The sequence below is a fragment of the Oreochromis niloticus genome, linkage group LG6 (assembly GCF_001858045.2).
Source record: "Oreochromis niloticus isolate F11D_XX linkage group LG6, O_niloticus_UMD_NMBU, whole genome shotgun sequence".
Lineage (NCBI taxonomy): Eukaryota > Metazoa > Chordata > Actinopteri > Cichliformes > Cichlidae > Oreochromis > Oreochromis niloticus.
In genome coordinates this window covers 22,403,206-22,418,471 of record NC_031971.2, presented here as the reverse complement: position 1 = coordinate 22,418,471, position 15,266 = coordinate 22,403,206, and the positions used below count along the sequence as shown (strand labels likewise).

Here is a 15,266-nt window from a genome sequence, read left to right as displayed (position 1 = left end):
AACTTTTGTTTTTCAGCAATGTTATATGAATAAGTCTCACTCAGGGTTTCTAACTTAAAGTGTATCAGGTATGGCTTAAAAAAATACTCCCTCTGATCCACTTATATGTTACATTTCTTTACAGTAAATCAGAGAAACCTAATACCGACAGTCTTGAAAAAAAAAAACAACTTACCTCTGGTGCTCATTGTTTTCCTAGAAATACTCAGAGCCACAGTGCTGATTGAGCTTACCTCTGTATCCCTGGGATTTAATTCAGAGTGGCACTTCACTGTGGCGACACAAGGTTCCCTTTCTGCGGCCATGGTGCCTGGGTGTTGTTGTGGCTATAGAGGCTAGAAAGGGGGCTTAAGGGCTGCAGGGCGGATTGAGAAATGGGACACATTATTTGTCCATGAAACATTATGTGACACAACATGACACCAGGCCATTTGTATGTAAAGGTAAACATTTCAGCGTGACAATTCGACAAGAGCGGACAAGGCTCCTGTCAATGTGGTTTTATACTTGCAGCTGAGAAAGAGGTGTTGTGGCATCGTGTGGTGATGAAGTGTGTATGTGGGACTTTGTGTGTGTGTGTAGAGCTTGTGTTCACAAATTTAATCCCCATAGACACAAGTCACTTGGTCTGGCCTGAGAAGGTGTTGTCAGGCTTGCTCTCTCGTTTTTTTTTTCCTATTGAAAGCATGGACAGACTGTTGATCACAGAGCTTCACAAAAACAGTTTCCTCTGGGTGTGCACACAAGCGTGTGTGTGTTTCACCTGTACTTGACATGCATTCAATATGATAAAAGATCATCGTCAGAGAATCGTAATAATGCAGGTTAGATTTTAAGCAGCAACCTAAAACACATAAACCCTAAAGCATCCCGGTGGCATTGCTCTGGATCTTGATGGCTTGTTGTCTCTTAAATTAAGAGATAGTTTAGTTGTGAGCCCTGATCAGATGCATTGTACTTTCTGGTGTCAACAGAGTGTCCAGTCACTGTGTTCAGTATTGTAAAACAACTCATTTTAAATGAATTTAGCATCATATCATGAAGTACTTTAAGTGTCAGGTTTGTCATTTCATCCATATGGCCCAGGCATAATATGAGGTCATTTGTGGCTGATCTGTGTTACAAATTCCATGTCTGAAGAGAGGTTTGGAGATCAAGCTTGCTAAACTTTGAGTAGAACTGAGAAAACAAAGAAATATTCTCTTACATGGTACAAAATTACAAGCAATACCCCAGTGACGAGTTATCATTCCCCTCTGGTTGTGCTTTATCATTTGTTCCTTCCTGCCTGTGAGCTTTGCCACTGATTAGTACATGCTCTACTTGGCATATTAACTCCAGAATCTACTGAATCTCTCTAATACACCACCAGTTTCTTATCCCGCAAAGCTATTTGATGCTGCAGTGTCTCTTAGAATTAATGAGAATGTAACACCTGCGTTAATGTGACCAAAAAGATCAAACCTTGACTGAGGTGACAGATACGATAGACTGCATGCGATGCAGTGAAAAAAAACCCAGTGATGATGGGGCTTATACATTCTGCATATCCAGAATATGTGAATGACTTCAGCACTGAGGGCCCCATATGGGTGATGCACGGGAGCCATTTTTGTTCAGAAGCGCTGATCCAGGGAGAGCCTTTTTTTTTTTAAGGGAATTCCTTCTGCCCGGCTGCTTCGATACAGACCGGACGGTTGAATTTACATATATACAGTAACAAGAAAGCATGTGCCAACAGTAGAAAGGGAAGCAGACCTCTTTTAGAGAACTGAAACGAGCTGATGCAACCAGTTATGGATGGAGTAAACATCTGAGCAGATGCTGGACGTGTTTTTGAAACACCTTACTATTACTTCTAGATCTCCAGCTATTAGTTTCCTTTTTCAATACAAATCAGCTCCACAACTGTTTGGCTGTTATATTTAGAATTTTTTTGAAAACCTCTATAAACATTAAATGTGAAGCAAGAAGGTAAATGCAGAACATTTAAATTTGGAATGGATGCCCATCGTGTTCTTTTTTGAGAGAATGAGTGCACTTCCAGATGAATCTCTTAAACCCCAGTTTAGCTTTTTGGGGCTTGTTTTTGTTTTGTTTTTTTGATTTTACAGTTTGACTTGCACAAAATATCTCTCAAAATTAAAAAGCTGGGAGAGTGTAGGGCTAAAATTGGTCATATTATTTTGAGACACCTTTACTTATCACAAGGCCAGGATTAAGTCAAGCTCACCTTCACCTGCTTTTAAAATTAGAGAGTGACATCAGCTCGACAATGAGCCACTAAAGACTTATGCTGATGTTGTTATTGAACCTGTTCTGATCAAAAATTCTTAACTTGAGGTGCACCGAATTTGTAGAAAAAAATGTGAGGTTTAATAAAAGACAGGTTCCTGTTGGAGATACTCCATTGGTGGGATTCCGAACCTGCTGTTGAGAATAAAATGTTTTTTGCTTTGTTAAAATATTCTGCTCTCTCTGGCCAACAGCAATATCTATCACAAACAAATTGACATGCATATTTCAAAACCAGTGACATTTCTTTGTTTTTCATTCGGACTTAAATAGTTGCCAACCATTGTCCTCACAACTGATTATTAATTGTATGCTTACTCTCGGGTAAGCATATTCCATGGTTTCTCATAATGCAGTCAGAAGCTAGAGGTCAGATTTTTGCCAGAGAAAGCAAGTGTTCCACTGCATTTTGTACAGGTTCTTCAAATCACAACTGCAGACAAAAAGAACAGAATTGGGGCTTTTTTTTGTCGTCAGAAACACACTTTAGTACAAAAATGACTATCAGCTGTAGAATATCGCCTTTACACCAGAGCGGCTGACAAGAATCCAGTTTTGATAAAACATTCCGGAGAAAGCTTTTCCACGTCGTCCGATGCCAAATGGAAAGAAGGGGCCGCTATGGAACATACAAACACCACCAAATGAGAGCAATGACATGCTTCTTTTAACTTCTTCTCTTCAATAAAGATCATTCATCAGGCAGAACCATCCCTTCTGGAATGTGTGATTGGAAATGAGGGGACTTTAAATCCCTCTCCCGGACACTCCATCCATCTTCAACACGCCACTGGTCTGGGCACCACTGGCCTGGAGATGAATCGCTGAACCAGATGCCTCCATTCAGCCGATCTCTTCTACCTTCATTTAAAATAATAACAGTAAATACCACCAAATGCGTAGAACCCAAAATCAGGCGGTCACATCACAATTTCACTGGGGCAGTCAGGCATCTCGGACCTGCATCCAATTTAGAGAGATACAGGGAGGCAGAGGAAGCAGAGGGTCCCACGCCCCCCCATATGCACCTCCTAAAAACAAAACAGATGCACGACATTAAGTATGCACCCGTGTGTATGCACAGGTGTGTGTATGTGTGTGTCAGAGGTATATATGGACTAGAAAAGGTGATAGTGTTGTGACATGAGGTATAGACTAACCTTTGGAAGGAAACAATCCAACTCTGTGATGGCCTTTCCTGTGATGACACGCATGGAGAAACCTCAGGAATCAGATGGCATTCACCCTCTGATTCCCTATCATAAGGCCATTCTCTCACCATTATTATGATGGCGACGTTTATAGCAGGATATACAGAGCTCGTAATTATTCTCATGCTATGGAGGCGAGGGAGAGGGAGATGGATGTTAATGTTACACAGCTTGCACAAGAGCCAGGATGGCATAATTTTGCTGTATTCTACGTGTCATAAATATGACTGATGGCGATACCCAGTCTGTTGAATTACATTTACATATAGATTTACATTCCCATCAACATGTAATAAAGGCACAGGCCTGAAGGTTCATACTAGTCACTCACACATTCATGCTCACACCCAGTGAACATACCTACATATTCAGAGGATTTACAGCTGATATTTGGACCTTACTGTAGATGTATACATCAAAGAAATGATGCAGTAAAAAAACATATAGGGCCCTGAGGGATGTTTTGTCTGCAGAAACAATATTTGTGGAAGTAGAGCAGTCTGGCTGACTTCAGTGTCAAGTTTGACAATTAAAAGTTTAGCAGAGGAGGTTCGCTTTCATGAATCACAAAGAAAATCCACCTTAAGTACGCAAGACTTGAATACTAACTGTTGATGATGCAGATCTCTTACTTTGTTGACAGTTTTGGACAATTTGTCTTTGTCAGCAAAAAGCTGGAAGCAAATGAGAGGAAATGGGTAGGTTCCTCATTTGGACTTAAACCAAATGAGTATCTCCATTCCCTTGGCTGCCAGCACACTAACAAACTATTTAAACCAGTGGTTTCATATGATGATGCTTATCAGTTAAAGTAAGAAAGAAAATATTAATGAAGCCTACCTGCACAAGCAAACAACCTACAAACAACAACAACAATCTTTTTTTCTTCTGTTACCTTGGGGTATATGAGGGATAATGACCTTCAGATCTTTTGAGATAAACACATTTTCATTTCATCTTTTCTTCATTGAATCAATGTTGGAATTTTAATAAGAAAATGAATTTTTAGTTGAATTGTTCTAAAAGAAATCCAAATCAAAGAAGAATAATCTCCTTTTATATCAGAATAGGCTATCATAAGCAGGGTGCCACCGGGGGGGGGATGCAGAGGGGCACTGGCCACAGCCCCACACTCACACACACACACACACACACACATACACACACACACACACACTATATATAAGGCAGGGAAGACTGTCCTATATTGGTAATAATGTAATAATGTTACAGAAACGCTTGAGCCAATCCCTGGACACATCACTGGTGGATCTCAGGGCCAACACAGAAAAAGACAACAGTTCACACTCTAACATGATCTAATATTTATTTGAGAATCATTAAAGCGGTGGTTGGGACTTCCAGTCAATCAATCATTCAAGACAGATTATTATGGAATTCAAAGTCTTCTTTGGTTTTCATATAAACCTTTTTTTGGTGATATCAACTTTAATAGCAGGAAATTAACCAGGCATATAATTATTTTCCTTCTCTTTTCATTGCAATATTTTTGAGTAACTTATACAGCATTATAAAACAGGAAATTCTGTTTTTGGTGTGCCACCCCAATATTTTTAGTGGACCGCATATGGCCAACCCTTTGAAAACATTTTGGAGGCACCCCAATCATAAAATGAAAACATAGATAAGGAAAAACCAAAACTAAATGTACAAGCAGGACTTGAAAAAACAGTGCATATCTGTGTCTCTATATAATTAATTATAATTCACTATAGTAATTTAGTAAAAAAAACATTTTACGAAATATAGTTTTTAAAAATTTGCTGCTTTAAATTGTAAATGTTGTGTTTGTGAAATGCTGTATTTTATTATTTTGTCTCTGTCTCTTTTTTGTTTAGTAAGTTGCGTTTTTTCGTCGTTCTTTTTTTGCTCTAAAAACCCCCATAATTGTTCTACCTACAATACTGACACGACACAGGCTTGTCAGTTGTTAGTAATGAAAAAAAACGCCAAAAATACTTCTTTTAGGTAAAGGGGAGAAAACGAGCGAAATACGGTCTCAAATAACTATTTATAGAATAAAGGCTCTTCTTCTTGGTATCCTGTAAAAAAATTAGCTGTGTTGGGGAAATCATGACCTTTCAGTGTCCGAGATGCACTTTGTTTCAACACTCATAACAGTAACCGTCTTCTTCGCATTCGAAGTGAAATGTTACGGTCGGCCAACTTATTTTCCTCGGACAAACCCGGAAGTTGTTTGTCTGTCTCCTGGCTGGAGGCGCAGGAAAAGCAGCTCCAGCCTCCGGTAGCAGTACTTTTCCAGTTTGTTTCCAAAGGTGAGCTCATACACACTGACATTATATATTAAGCACACACAGTGGTGGCCTTGAGTAGGGCTGCCTCAGCTCCTTGTATTTATGTTCTTTCATGTGTGTTTGAGGCTGAAACGCTCCGTTGTTTACATCCGAGCAGTTGCTCTGCTGCTTAGAAACACGTGGATGGAGTGGAGTGAGACATGCCAACCAGGGACTGCCAGTACGCTAAAATAACTTTTAAAAGCCCGTGCTTAGCGAAAAATTCCCAGCTACCTGTATTTTATGGCGTGTTACTGTTTAGTGAAGCCTCGGTACTCTGATAAACAGCTAGCATGTTCCCCAGTAAGCTAGCTCGTTAGCTTTGAGCTAGCCGGGCTTACCATTAGGCTAACTACACAGAGTACACAGTTATAAAACTGAAGTTTCTGTTTGTCACTGCAGTGTAACCAGGCTGCTGGATGTCCGAGATGTCAGCCTGTCACTCTAGTCTGTTTTTGGCAACCTAACTCAAGTCAAATGACTGCGTGGATGTTATAAACTGCACATCGCAACCTTAGCATAATCACACATTCACTAAAATAAAGAAACATTTATGTATAATCAAAAGGCGACATTACACAGAGTGGCACCAGTTTTGTGCAAAAGGCGACTTCTGATGTTTGTGTGTATGTTTTAAACTTGTTTTTTTTTTCTTAAATTGTTAAATAAACTCTACTCAACAGGATTCGTGGAGGGGTTATATATAAAATAAATAAATGACCTGTTTTTAAAGTATTTTTATGACTGTGTAATTGCACCTCCATTAAAATCAATCCACTCCTTTTTGGTCACTAGATATATCTTTTGTAACTGTGATGTTCTACAAAACTGTGATGTTTACTGGGATACATAAATGATATCTAAAAGTTGCTTTGTCAGATTCTCATTGCATCTTCTACATTATGGCAGGGAAGTTCTGGCTTAAAATTACTTATTATCATTCATGAAAGATATGTTTCACATAATTTTCACAACTTACAGGCCAATAAGTCATTTACAACAGGTTAAATATGGGCAATCATTTTTTGGTAGACACTAGAAATCACTTTTTGGGAGATGATCACTCTTTTGCATGGCACTGGTTAAAAAGTGAATATCTAGCAAAACATTGTCTAGTATTCAAACTGCTGACCTGTAATATGTCAGACATATCTTGCTTGAATGATATCAAGGTATTTTGCGCCTATTTTGCGCCAGAAGTGCCATATAAAGTTATAAGTGGCCAAAATGGATGGTATTGGTTATAATGTAGAACACAGACTATGTACAAAACGCAGAATCTTAAGGACACTTGTCTTTATTTTATCTATTACTCCCTTCAAAAATCATTCTGAAGACAGCTTATGTACCAATGTAAGAAAAAGATATCAGACATAAAACACACAGAAACATAAGAAATCACTTTTGACATAACTCGTTCAATGCCTGGCTGATACTGATTTTTACAGATTGATACTGATTTTTAAAGATTGCAGTGGGTGGTATGGTGGTGCAGTGTTACTTGTTGCCTCACAGCAAGAAGGTCGTAGGTTTGAATGAAGTCTGGAGCTTTTCTGTGTAGAGTTGGCATGCCTGCCTCGCAGCCTGTGACAGCTTAGTTAGTTTCCAGCCCTCTTGCAACCCTGAAGAAAATAGGAGGATGGATGGATCTATTCCAATGTCAGTATATCAGCCAATATGTTTTTGGATAGCATGAAGTACTGCAAAAGTGTTATATGTAATGTAGTCACCAGTCCTTAGCTGGGCAAACTACATGCGGAGACCATTTAGTTACATCAAGTTAATCCAAGCATCTTATAGGCCATTATCCTCCAACCAATACATTAATAGATTATTATTGGTTCAATAGAGTTTGTCCATTCTTTTAGTATTGCAAGTATAAGATGGCCTCCTAATTATTAAGATGATTATGTGCTTTGAAGAATTGTGCTCTGAATGATACAAGACAAGATCAGTGAAGTTGATTCAATGTTTTTTTTGTTTTTTTGTTTTCTTGAAACATAAAATGTACTTTTCTTAACTGCTCATCCACCTCAGGTGGATCCCAGCTGTCTGGAAACCTTTCTGTCATGTCTGTAGGGACAAATGACCATTCACGCTCACGGTCACCTCTCTGGACAATTTAGAATCACCAGTTAACCTAACATTCCTGAATTTTACTTAAAGCTTCTCAGATACATGCACATTCACAATTGAGCAATATGAAGGTGTTTTCTGTTCCTATGATTAGTTAAATCTCACAGCTATGAAGTAAATTTTCAGAGTTCCCAGTTCACTTTTTTTTTTTTTTTTTTTTAACCAAAGCTACAGATAAATTAAACCTTGTATTTCCTGTTTCGGTGTAAACCCATAGGGACTCATGTGTGAATATGCACAGCTGGCTAATAGAAACGTCAGTGCTTGATATTTGTTGATCTCTAAATTCATTGTGTCCTAATGCAGCATTTGTAAAACACATTTCAGCTGCATTCATAGGTCTTATCCGTGCAACAGTTATGCTAAAGTTTGTTTAAATTTTTCGATTTAGCTAAATGTCCACACTAAGAAGACGAGTACAGCTTGCTGCATTCTATTCTAACTGCGTTTTATTCTAACTGTCTGATCTATATTAAATCAGACATTTAGACTGTGAGCAGGATCATGATTAGGATTGAAACTGAAGTAACTAAATAGAATTTAGACACCTTTGCATCTTGCCTGTTGTTTTTTTCTTCACTTTTTTTTCCTGGCATGTCCAAAAGTTTTCTGTGGAAAACCCCTCTTTGGTTTTGGTGAAGCTGAGTTGCTTCACCAAAACAGATGCAATGGAGCTAACAGAGTCCAGGGGTGTTGTTCGGGTAGCATTTTAATTGAGAAGATTAGGAGGAATCACCTGTGTTGTCAGACCATGACTGTACCCGACCTTTAAGTACAGTACATTAAATTCCACTACTGTAAAACACAGTCCGTCATTTGTCGGGTCCCAGCCCCTGTGAGCTGCTGAAACTTTCAACACAACGGTCGCCCCTCACCAACCGGTAAGATTTTCTGTCCCTTTAATCCCTTGTGGCCGGCTTGTGACCGTGTAGCGTGGCGTTTATGCAGTGTGTGTGCGGCCTGGGAGCCAATCATCTCCAGCCATCATGGCACAGACACGCAGGACTGGACAGAGCAATGGGCCGGTGCCCCTTCTCTGTCCACTTTCTGCATGTGTGTGAGTGTGTGTGTTAGAAAAAGGCAGACAAGCACTGGAAAAATTAACAACACAGTGCGGTAACCAGCTAATTCAACAGTTTTTTTGGTGTCACGTTAAGTGTTATTTGAAGTCGTCACCTGGCAGGTAAAAAAGTTGGATCCTGTTTGCTTGAGCCAATGAACACAGCTCCGATGGAAAAAAGTCTGCGTGTTAAAAAAATAAATAAATAAAAAAAGTCTGAGTGCTCTTGAGCTGTGTCCACTCAGCTTTCTTAACAAGGCCTCATGGTTTTCAGAGTAAGACAGAAGTTTCCTGTAATTGATGTTGGCCTGTTTCTCCTTCAGTTCGACAGTGCTGTGGATACACGGCAGATAACTTAAGAGAGGAAAATGACGACAGCACAATTCTGGTAATAATGTAGGGCTACTAATTAGTCTTGTATAGTGGACCTGACGTGGTTGATCAGTGTTAAATATTTGAAGGGTGAGATATAAAAATTTCATGTGCACAGATTTAAAAAAAAAAAAAAAAGAAATTCTAAACATTGCTAGAATTGGATTGGTATTGATGATATCAGGCAAAATGAAAACTTAATAAGTTTGATTTTTTTTTTTAATTTAATTTTGAATCTTTTGAAAAACATGCTCAGTTAAGGGAAAGGTTGGTTGCAGCAGAGGAGCACATCTTTTTCTAAAATTAACAAATGTACACTATTATGACACTAGTAAAACCACATTTTGCTATTTGTGCCTTCTGGTTGTGATGTTCCCGTATAAATCACCGAGCAGGTGAATCTGAATCCAAAGTGATGCTTTGCAAAGAGCCACGCATAAAGAGCTGCTGGTTGGTGAGCTGTTATGATTGCCTACCTAAAGCTGGTTTATGTTGGTGATGGTAGCCAGTGTTAGCAGTTTAGAAATTAATTGTTAAAAAAAGTGAAGTTTCCCACGCGTAAGAATTTCTTTTGTTTTTTACTTGCATAATAGAAAACTCTTTGATTTTTTTTTTAATTGTGGGTTGAGTAGATTAAGCCTTTTATTTCTTTGAGCTTTGGGAAATGTGAAAAGAATTTGATTGACTCATCTTTACAAACTAAATGATAATAATTAGTGGTCAATAATTGTAGGCTGTTTAATTAAAAGTAAACTGGCTGTTTCTTCTTCTTTGTCCAACTATAACACAGCAGTGTATTAATAATTTATAATTTGATGCTTGATATTGAGTTAGACAATGTGATGCTATATTATGTTGATTTTGTGTGCTTTTCAGCCACTGAAGTCGCCATCTCCGCAGGTGTGTGCATGTGGTTGTGAGGATGTACAGTGTCTACCAGGACCAGGAGAGATTGGAGGATGATCTCTATCAAGAGGAAGAAGAGGACTCTGATGGGTCAGAGGCCAACAGTGAGGTGGAGTTCCACCTTTATAGCCAGCTCCACTACTCATCCAACCCTGGGGAACTAGAGGAGCAGGAGGGTGAAGAAGAGCAGAACCATGAAAGAGAGGACACCCGGCAGAATAAGGTTACAGATGGTGATAGAGGACTAGAGGAAAAAACAGGCATCAAGGCTCTGACACCTACTAATGGCAGCCTGCAGCAACACCTGAAGCAGAAGAAGAAGAAAGAGAAAAAGGACAAACTGAAGAAGAAGAAGAAAAGTGACTCTAAAGGTCAGAGGTTGCCATCATCACTTTTCGAGGAGGTCATCGTGATCGACTCCGGCCCTGATGTCATCTCAATCTCTGATGATGACAGCGCTGAAGGTGATGAAGGGATCTGTGCTTTAAAGGGTCGAGGCATGCAGACTTCCACCCCATTGCAGCAGGTAGAGCAAAAAGTGAACTGCTATCCGTGTGTCACATTTACTCTGTTAGCCAGTATTACCATGCTGATGAACTGTAGATAAAGTCAATTTAGCGTCAGTCGTCACAGTGACAGAGTAACTAGAAAGTTTGCAGAGTAGTTGTTGACACAGAAGTATTTATATTTAAGATACGTTTTTAAAAAAACGTTTTAATGCAAAAATAAAGACACTTTTTTTTAAAGTATTTTATTTATGGTGTTTCCAGTTCAAGAAAAAAAAAAAATCCGTCTGGCTTAGGGTAGAGTTAAACAATCTGCAAACTTGTCTCTGACATGCATAAACAAGAAAATGTGTTAAGAAGCACCTCTAAGCAGATTAAACATGCTAAGGAACAGATGCTTTACCTCTGAAACAATTCCTGTGGACACTGAAACAGCACTGAAGCTCAGCGTTGAAGCTCAGCACGTCAGTTTGCAGCTGCACCCTGTAGTCTTGGACTTAATTGCTCATCCAATCTGGTTACTCCTCCAGCCATCCAAGATCAGCTGCCTTTTGCTGCCTTTGGTATTAAGTCAAACCTTAACTTAAAATCTGAGTTTGTCAGTCATAATCAAAACTGACTGAATGTTGATGACAGTATGTGTGAGTGGTAAGTCTGCCAGATGTCCGTGTGAAGAGTAAAACCATTTTTTTTACTTCAGGTTTTGACACTAATGTAACTTTGACAAACTGGGCCAGCTGGAGCCTCATACTAGCAGCAGATAAATGTTTGCATATGGTCTTGCACAGAATGGGGTCAGGGGATTAAATCCACAATTCCCAGTCACTTGAATATGAAGCTTATTACAAAAGGATGTCCAATGGCTCAAATGAGCTGTAAAAATAGATTACGCCCAGCATGTGAACATCTAACTTTGAAGACTTTTATGAATCTCTTCTTAGACATAGCAAAAGTCACCATAAAGTTAAAGTCCTATTTTTTTGTAATTTGTGAGACAGTATCAGAAATCTGGCTTCCGTTTTCATTTTTGATTTTTTTCTGTCCTTTGCAAGCTACTTCTCAGTGGTCACTGCCACCAGGCTTAATTACTGCTGTTTTCCATTTTGAGCTGTAGCATTGCTTGTGAATGACTAGGTGCTGCAGGTGTAATGCTGGCAGTGAAGTAATGATGTTTAACAAATGACAAAGCAGTTTCACAAACCATCACCTTTATTTATCGCTGCTTTGTCATTTGATCAGTTCAGTAAAGCTGCAAGGTAAAAAAATAAATAAACAAATAAAGGATTTGACATCTGATGCACATTAATTGCGTGTATAATTCATCCATGTAGGGGGCTCAGAAAAGGAAAAGGACTCCAAGTGTGCCTGTGACTGTGGAGTCCAACAGTTCAGAATCGGATTCAGAAGAGTCAGAATCCGAATCTGAGTCCGATTCATCTGATTCGGATGGTCTGGAAAGCTGGATGATCCTCGGTCAAGGGAACCAGGTTGGCGACCACTCCATCTCACTCAACCTGGAAGGAGGGTCTCACAGCGAATCAGGTGTGTTGTGTGTCTGTCTTTTGTGACCTCATTCAATCGTGACTCCTGTTTGTACTGAGAAATACTTAGACCTACAGTGCTGTGAAAAAGTATTTGCCCCTTTCTGGATTTCTTATTTATTTGCATATTTGTCACGCTTACATGTTTCAGATCATGAAATAAATACTTTTCACAGCATTGTATTTGGGCTGCACCTCTTGTGTGGCCCAGTTCATTCAGAACACTTAGTCTACCTGCACGGCCCATTGATAAGAAGCAGGCACAGTGTTAGGCTGCACTGAGAACAATCTGTGTGAATGCGTGTTTGTACGTGCATAAGCAGCATCTATGTCTGCATGTTTACGAACTTGTAAGCTTTTAGCATTCCTGGCACCGTCTGCCCAGCTGCTCGCTTCTCTGATGCATCTTTAAATATGTTTGTGTGCATTATGTATTGATATATGTGTGTGAGTCTGCGAAAGTGTGAATATTTGTGTTTATAACATATTCTGGCTCTAATCAGCATGCATGCGTACGTACACGTGGATACCAGCAGTCATAACGCTAATGCCAAAAACAAACAAATGGAGAAACGGCAACGCAGGAGGAGAGGGAGGGGAGGTTTGGGAAAGATGGGAGTAATCAAAAAATGAATAAAAATGTTCCCTGCAAATCTCTTCAGATCTACACATTATCTTAACCTGCAGCCTCAGCAACCTCTCCGGCTCCCTCCTCCTCCTCCTTCCTCCTACCTAACGGTCTCCCATCTCATTCTTTTATCCTATTTTCTCACTATTGTGCTCTCTCTCTCCCACTCTCCCTCTCACCGTTTCTTCCTCATTTGAATTTCCCTGGGCTGATGTTTCTGCAAGAGTGCTCACTGCCTCCTCTACACACAACTGGGCTAAAGGAGGGGGTCTGTAGCTGGTGGGAAGGCTTGAGGTTTGGCCTGGTTTTGGGAGGAAAGGAGGATTTTAGGTCTCTGTCTTTCTCTCCCTCTCTGTCTCTCTCGTCTGGTTTCTCTCTGTGATCTTTGGAGCTTGACCTCATGTCTGCACATGGGGGGTCATGGGTGTGGTGTGGATGGGGTCTTAAAGTGAGAGGAATCGGGGAGGGGGGGACTTTGTCAAAAAGGGGGAAATAAAGGCAAGGAAATTAAGGGATGAGCCTGAGTAGTCTTGAACTGTGCCTGAATTTTATGCAACTCACTAATTCAAACTTGGTCCTGAGTATGTTGGGCGTTTTACACCAAAAACGGGCCAAAATATAGATTTTTTTTTCTTAAATCTTAAGAAAAAATCCTGAAAAGCACAAAAACTAAAATTGAACTGATCCCAGGTTACCATTTTCTATTCATCCCTAAACCGATAGGGCTTATCTCGTGGTGCTGTGGGGTGCTATATGAAAACGATTAAAACACATTAGTGAGCCACACTCCTGCCACTGTAAAACATTTCCAAGTGCACCAAATGTGCCATTCTGCAGATGCATTCCCTAAGAAATACATCATTCACTTTTTTGTGTAATTCTTTGAAACAAAAAAAAGCTTCTTTTAGAAATAAATGGTGTTTTAAAAAAAATAAACAAAAGTTGGTAACCATTAGAGCTAAAAGACAGAAGTTTGCTTCATGCAGTTTGTTTGATGATTAAGCAAAATTCCCAAACTAGGGTCGTGTACTGTGTTTTAAAGGTTGTCACCTGTTAATTAAATTAATAATCAAATAAGATGTCTGTTGATCTCAACTGAAAATTTGTTTTTATAGCTCTTTGAAGAATTACACAGATTTAGACACACCTCTCTAGAGTGGTGCATACTCTGCTACATGTGCTGCACGTTTTCAGATGGGTTTAAATGGGACAGCACATATTTAGATATTTGTGACAAGCCAATATTGGACGGATAATGTCGCTTGCTGATACATCTTTGTGTGAAGTATGCACTGCAGCTGGCTTGAATGTATGTTTGGGACACAGTTTTGATTCCCTCTTGCCTCCACCTCTCTGATGGTGTAGGTTTAAAAACACAATCATATGCTGAATCATTTTCTTCTTTTACAATTCATTTCACAAGCTTTTTTACTTGGAAAAGAAATTCAGAGAAAAAAGCCAATTTTAGGTCACTGAGATATGGTTGTTTGAATTTTTATGGCAACCATAATCGTTACATCCATAAACCAGGGCTTCAAATATAAAGATTGATTTCTGTTTTTTATATGCCATGTTGTGAGTTCTGTAGCTTTGGTTTCTACATTTGTTTGTGTGTGTGTGTGTATGTGTGTGTGTGCGTGCGCGCGCGCATGTGTGTGTGTAACCATTTTGCACAGCAGCGACTAATAGTATTTGTACGCCTAGACCCCATCTCAGCATCACCATCAAATCACATTCACTACACTTAGTCTCTCCCTCTCGCCTGCAGAAATTTAATCTGTTCATCCTCTTTCTCTCCCTCTTCCACCTACATGTTGTCACTTGTTCACATAGTTTTACAATCTAATCTTTTCTCACCCCTTTAGATATGTTTTTTTTTTTTAATAATTTTTTTTAATCAAGAACGTGAACACACATGCACACACAGTCTGAGTGGCTATCTGTCACCTGGCTGTTAGTAGCGGGTCCTGCTGGGTGGATCTGTAAGGACAACGAATAGGTAAAACAAAAAAAGAGAGGGGGAGAGAGAGAGAGAAAAGATAGTTGAGAGAAGGAGGGTGAGCAAGGGCCGTCCGCCTGTCCGGCAGCTATGCAGCAGCAACCAGACGGAACAAGAGAGCGAAAACAGGTCTTCCCAAAATCCAGCTCAGTGCCTTTCCCACCCGAAGAGGTGTGCGTCTACTTCCCCGTGAATGAATCTGCGGTGTAGGCGGGGTGTGCTGAAGCTAAACTTGAATTGTAAGTGGTTAAACTTCACTCTATGGTCACACTCCCCCCCTCCCTCCCTCTCTCTGTT

General features: G+C 39.7%; 1 protein-coding gene across 2 annotated transcripts in view; it reads left to right on the top strand.

Moving 5' to 3' along the window:
• Positions 1-5,645: 5,645 nt before the first annotated feature.
• The window catches only part of zcchc7 (zinc finger, CCHC domain containing 7), a 52,180-nt gene continuing 42,559 nt past the window's right edge, over positions 5,646-15,266 (top strand). The window contains exons 1-4 of one of the 2 annotated variants that reach the window (XM_005456849.4): positions 5,677-5,803; positions 9,341-9,405; positions 10,266-10,821; positions 12,133-12,343. In XM_005456849.4, the coding sequence (XP_005456906.1) occupies positions 10,312-10,821; positions 12,133-12,343 (721 nt within the window). In that variant the 5' untranslated portion in view covers positions 5,677-5,803; positions 9,341-9,405; positions 10,266-10,311. Of the gene's footprint in view, positions 5,804-9,340; positions 9,406-10,265; positions 10,822-12,132; positions 12,344-15,266 lie in introns of both variants that reach the window. The other variant, XM_005456848.4, reaches the window with a different exon arrangement.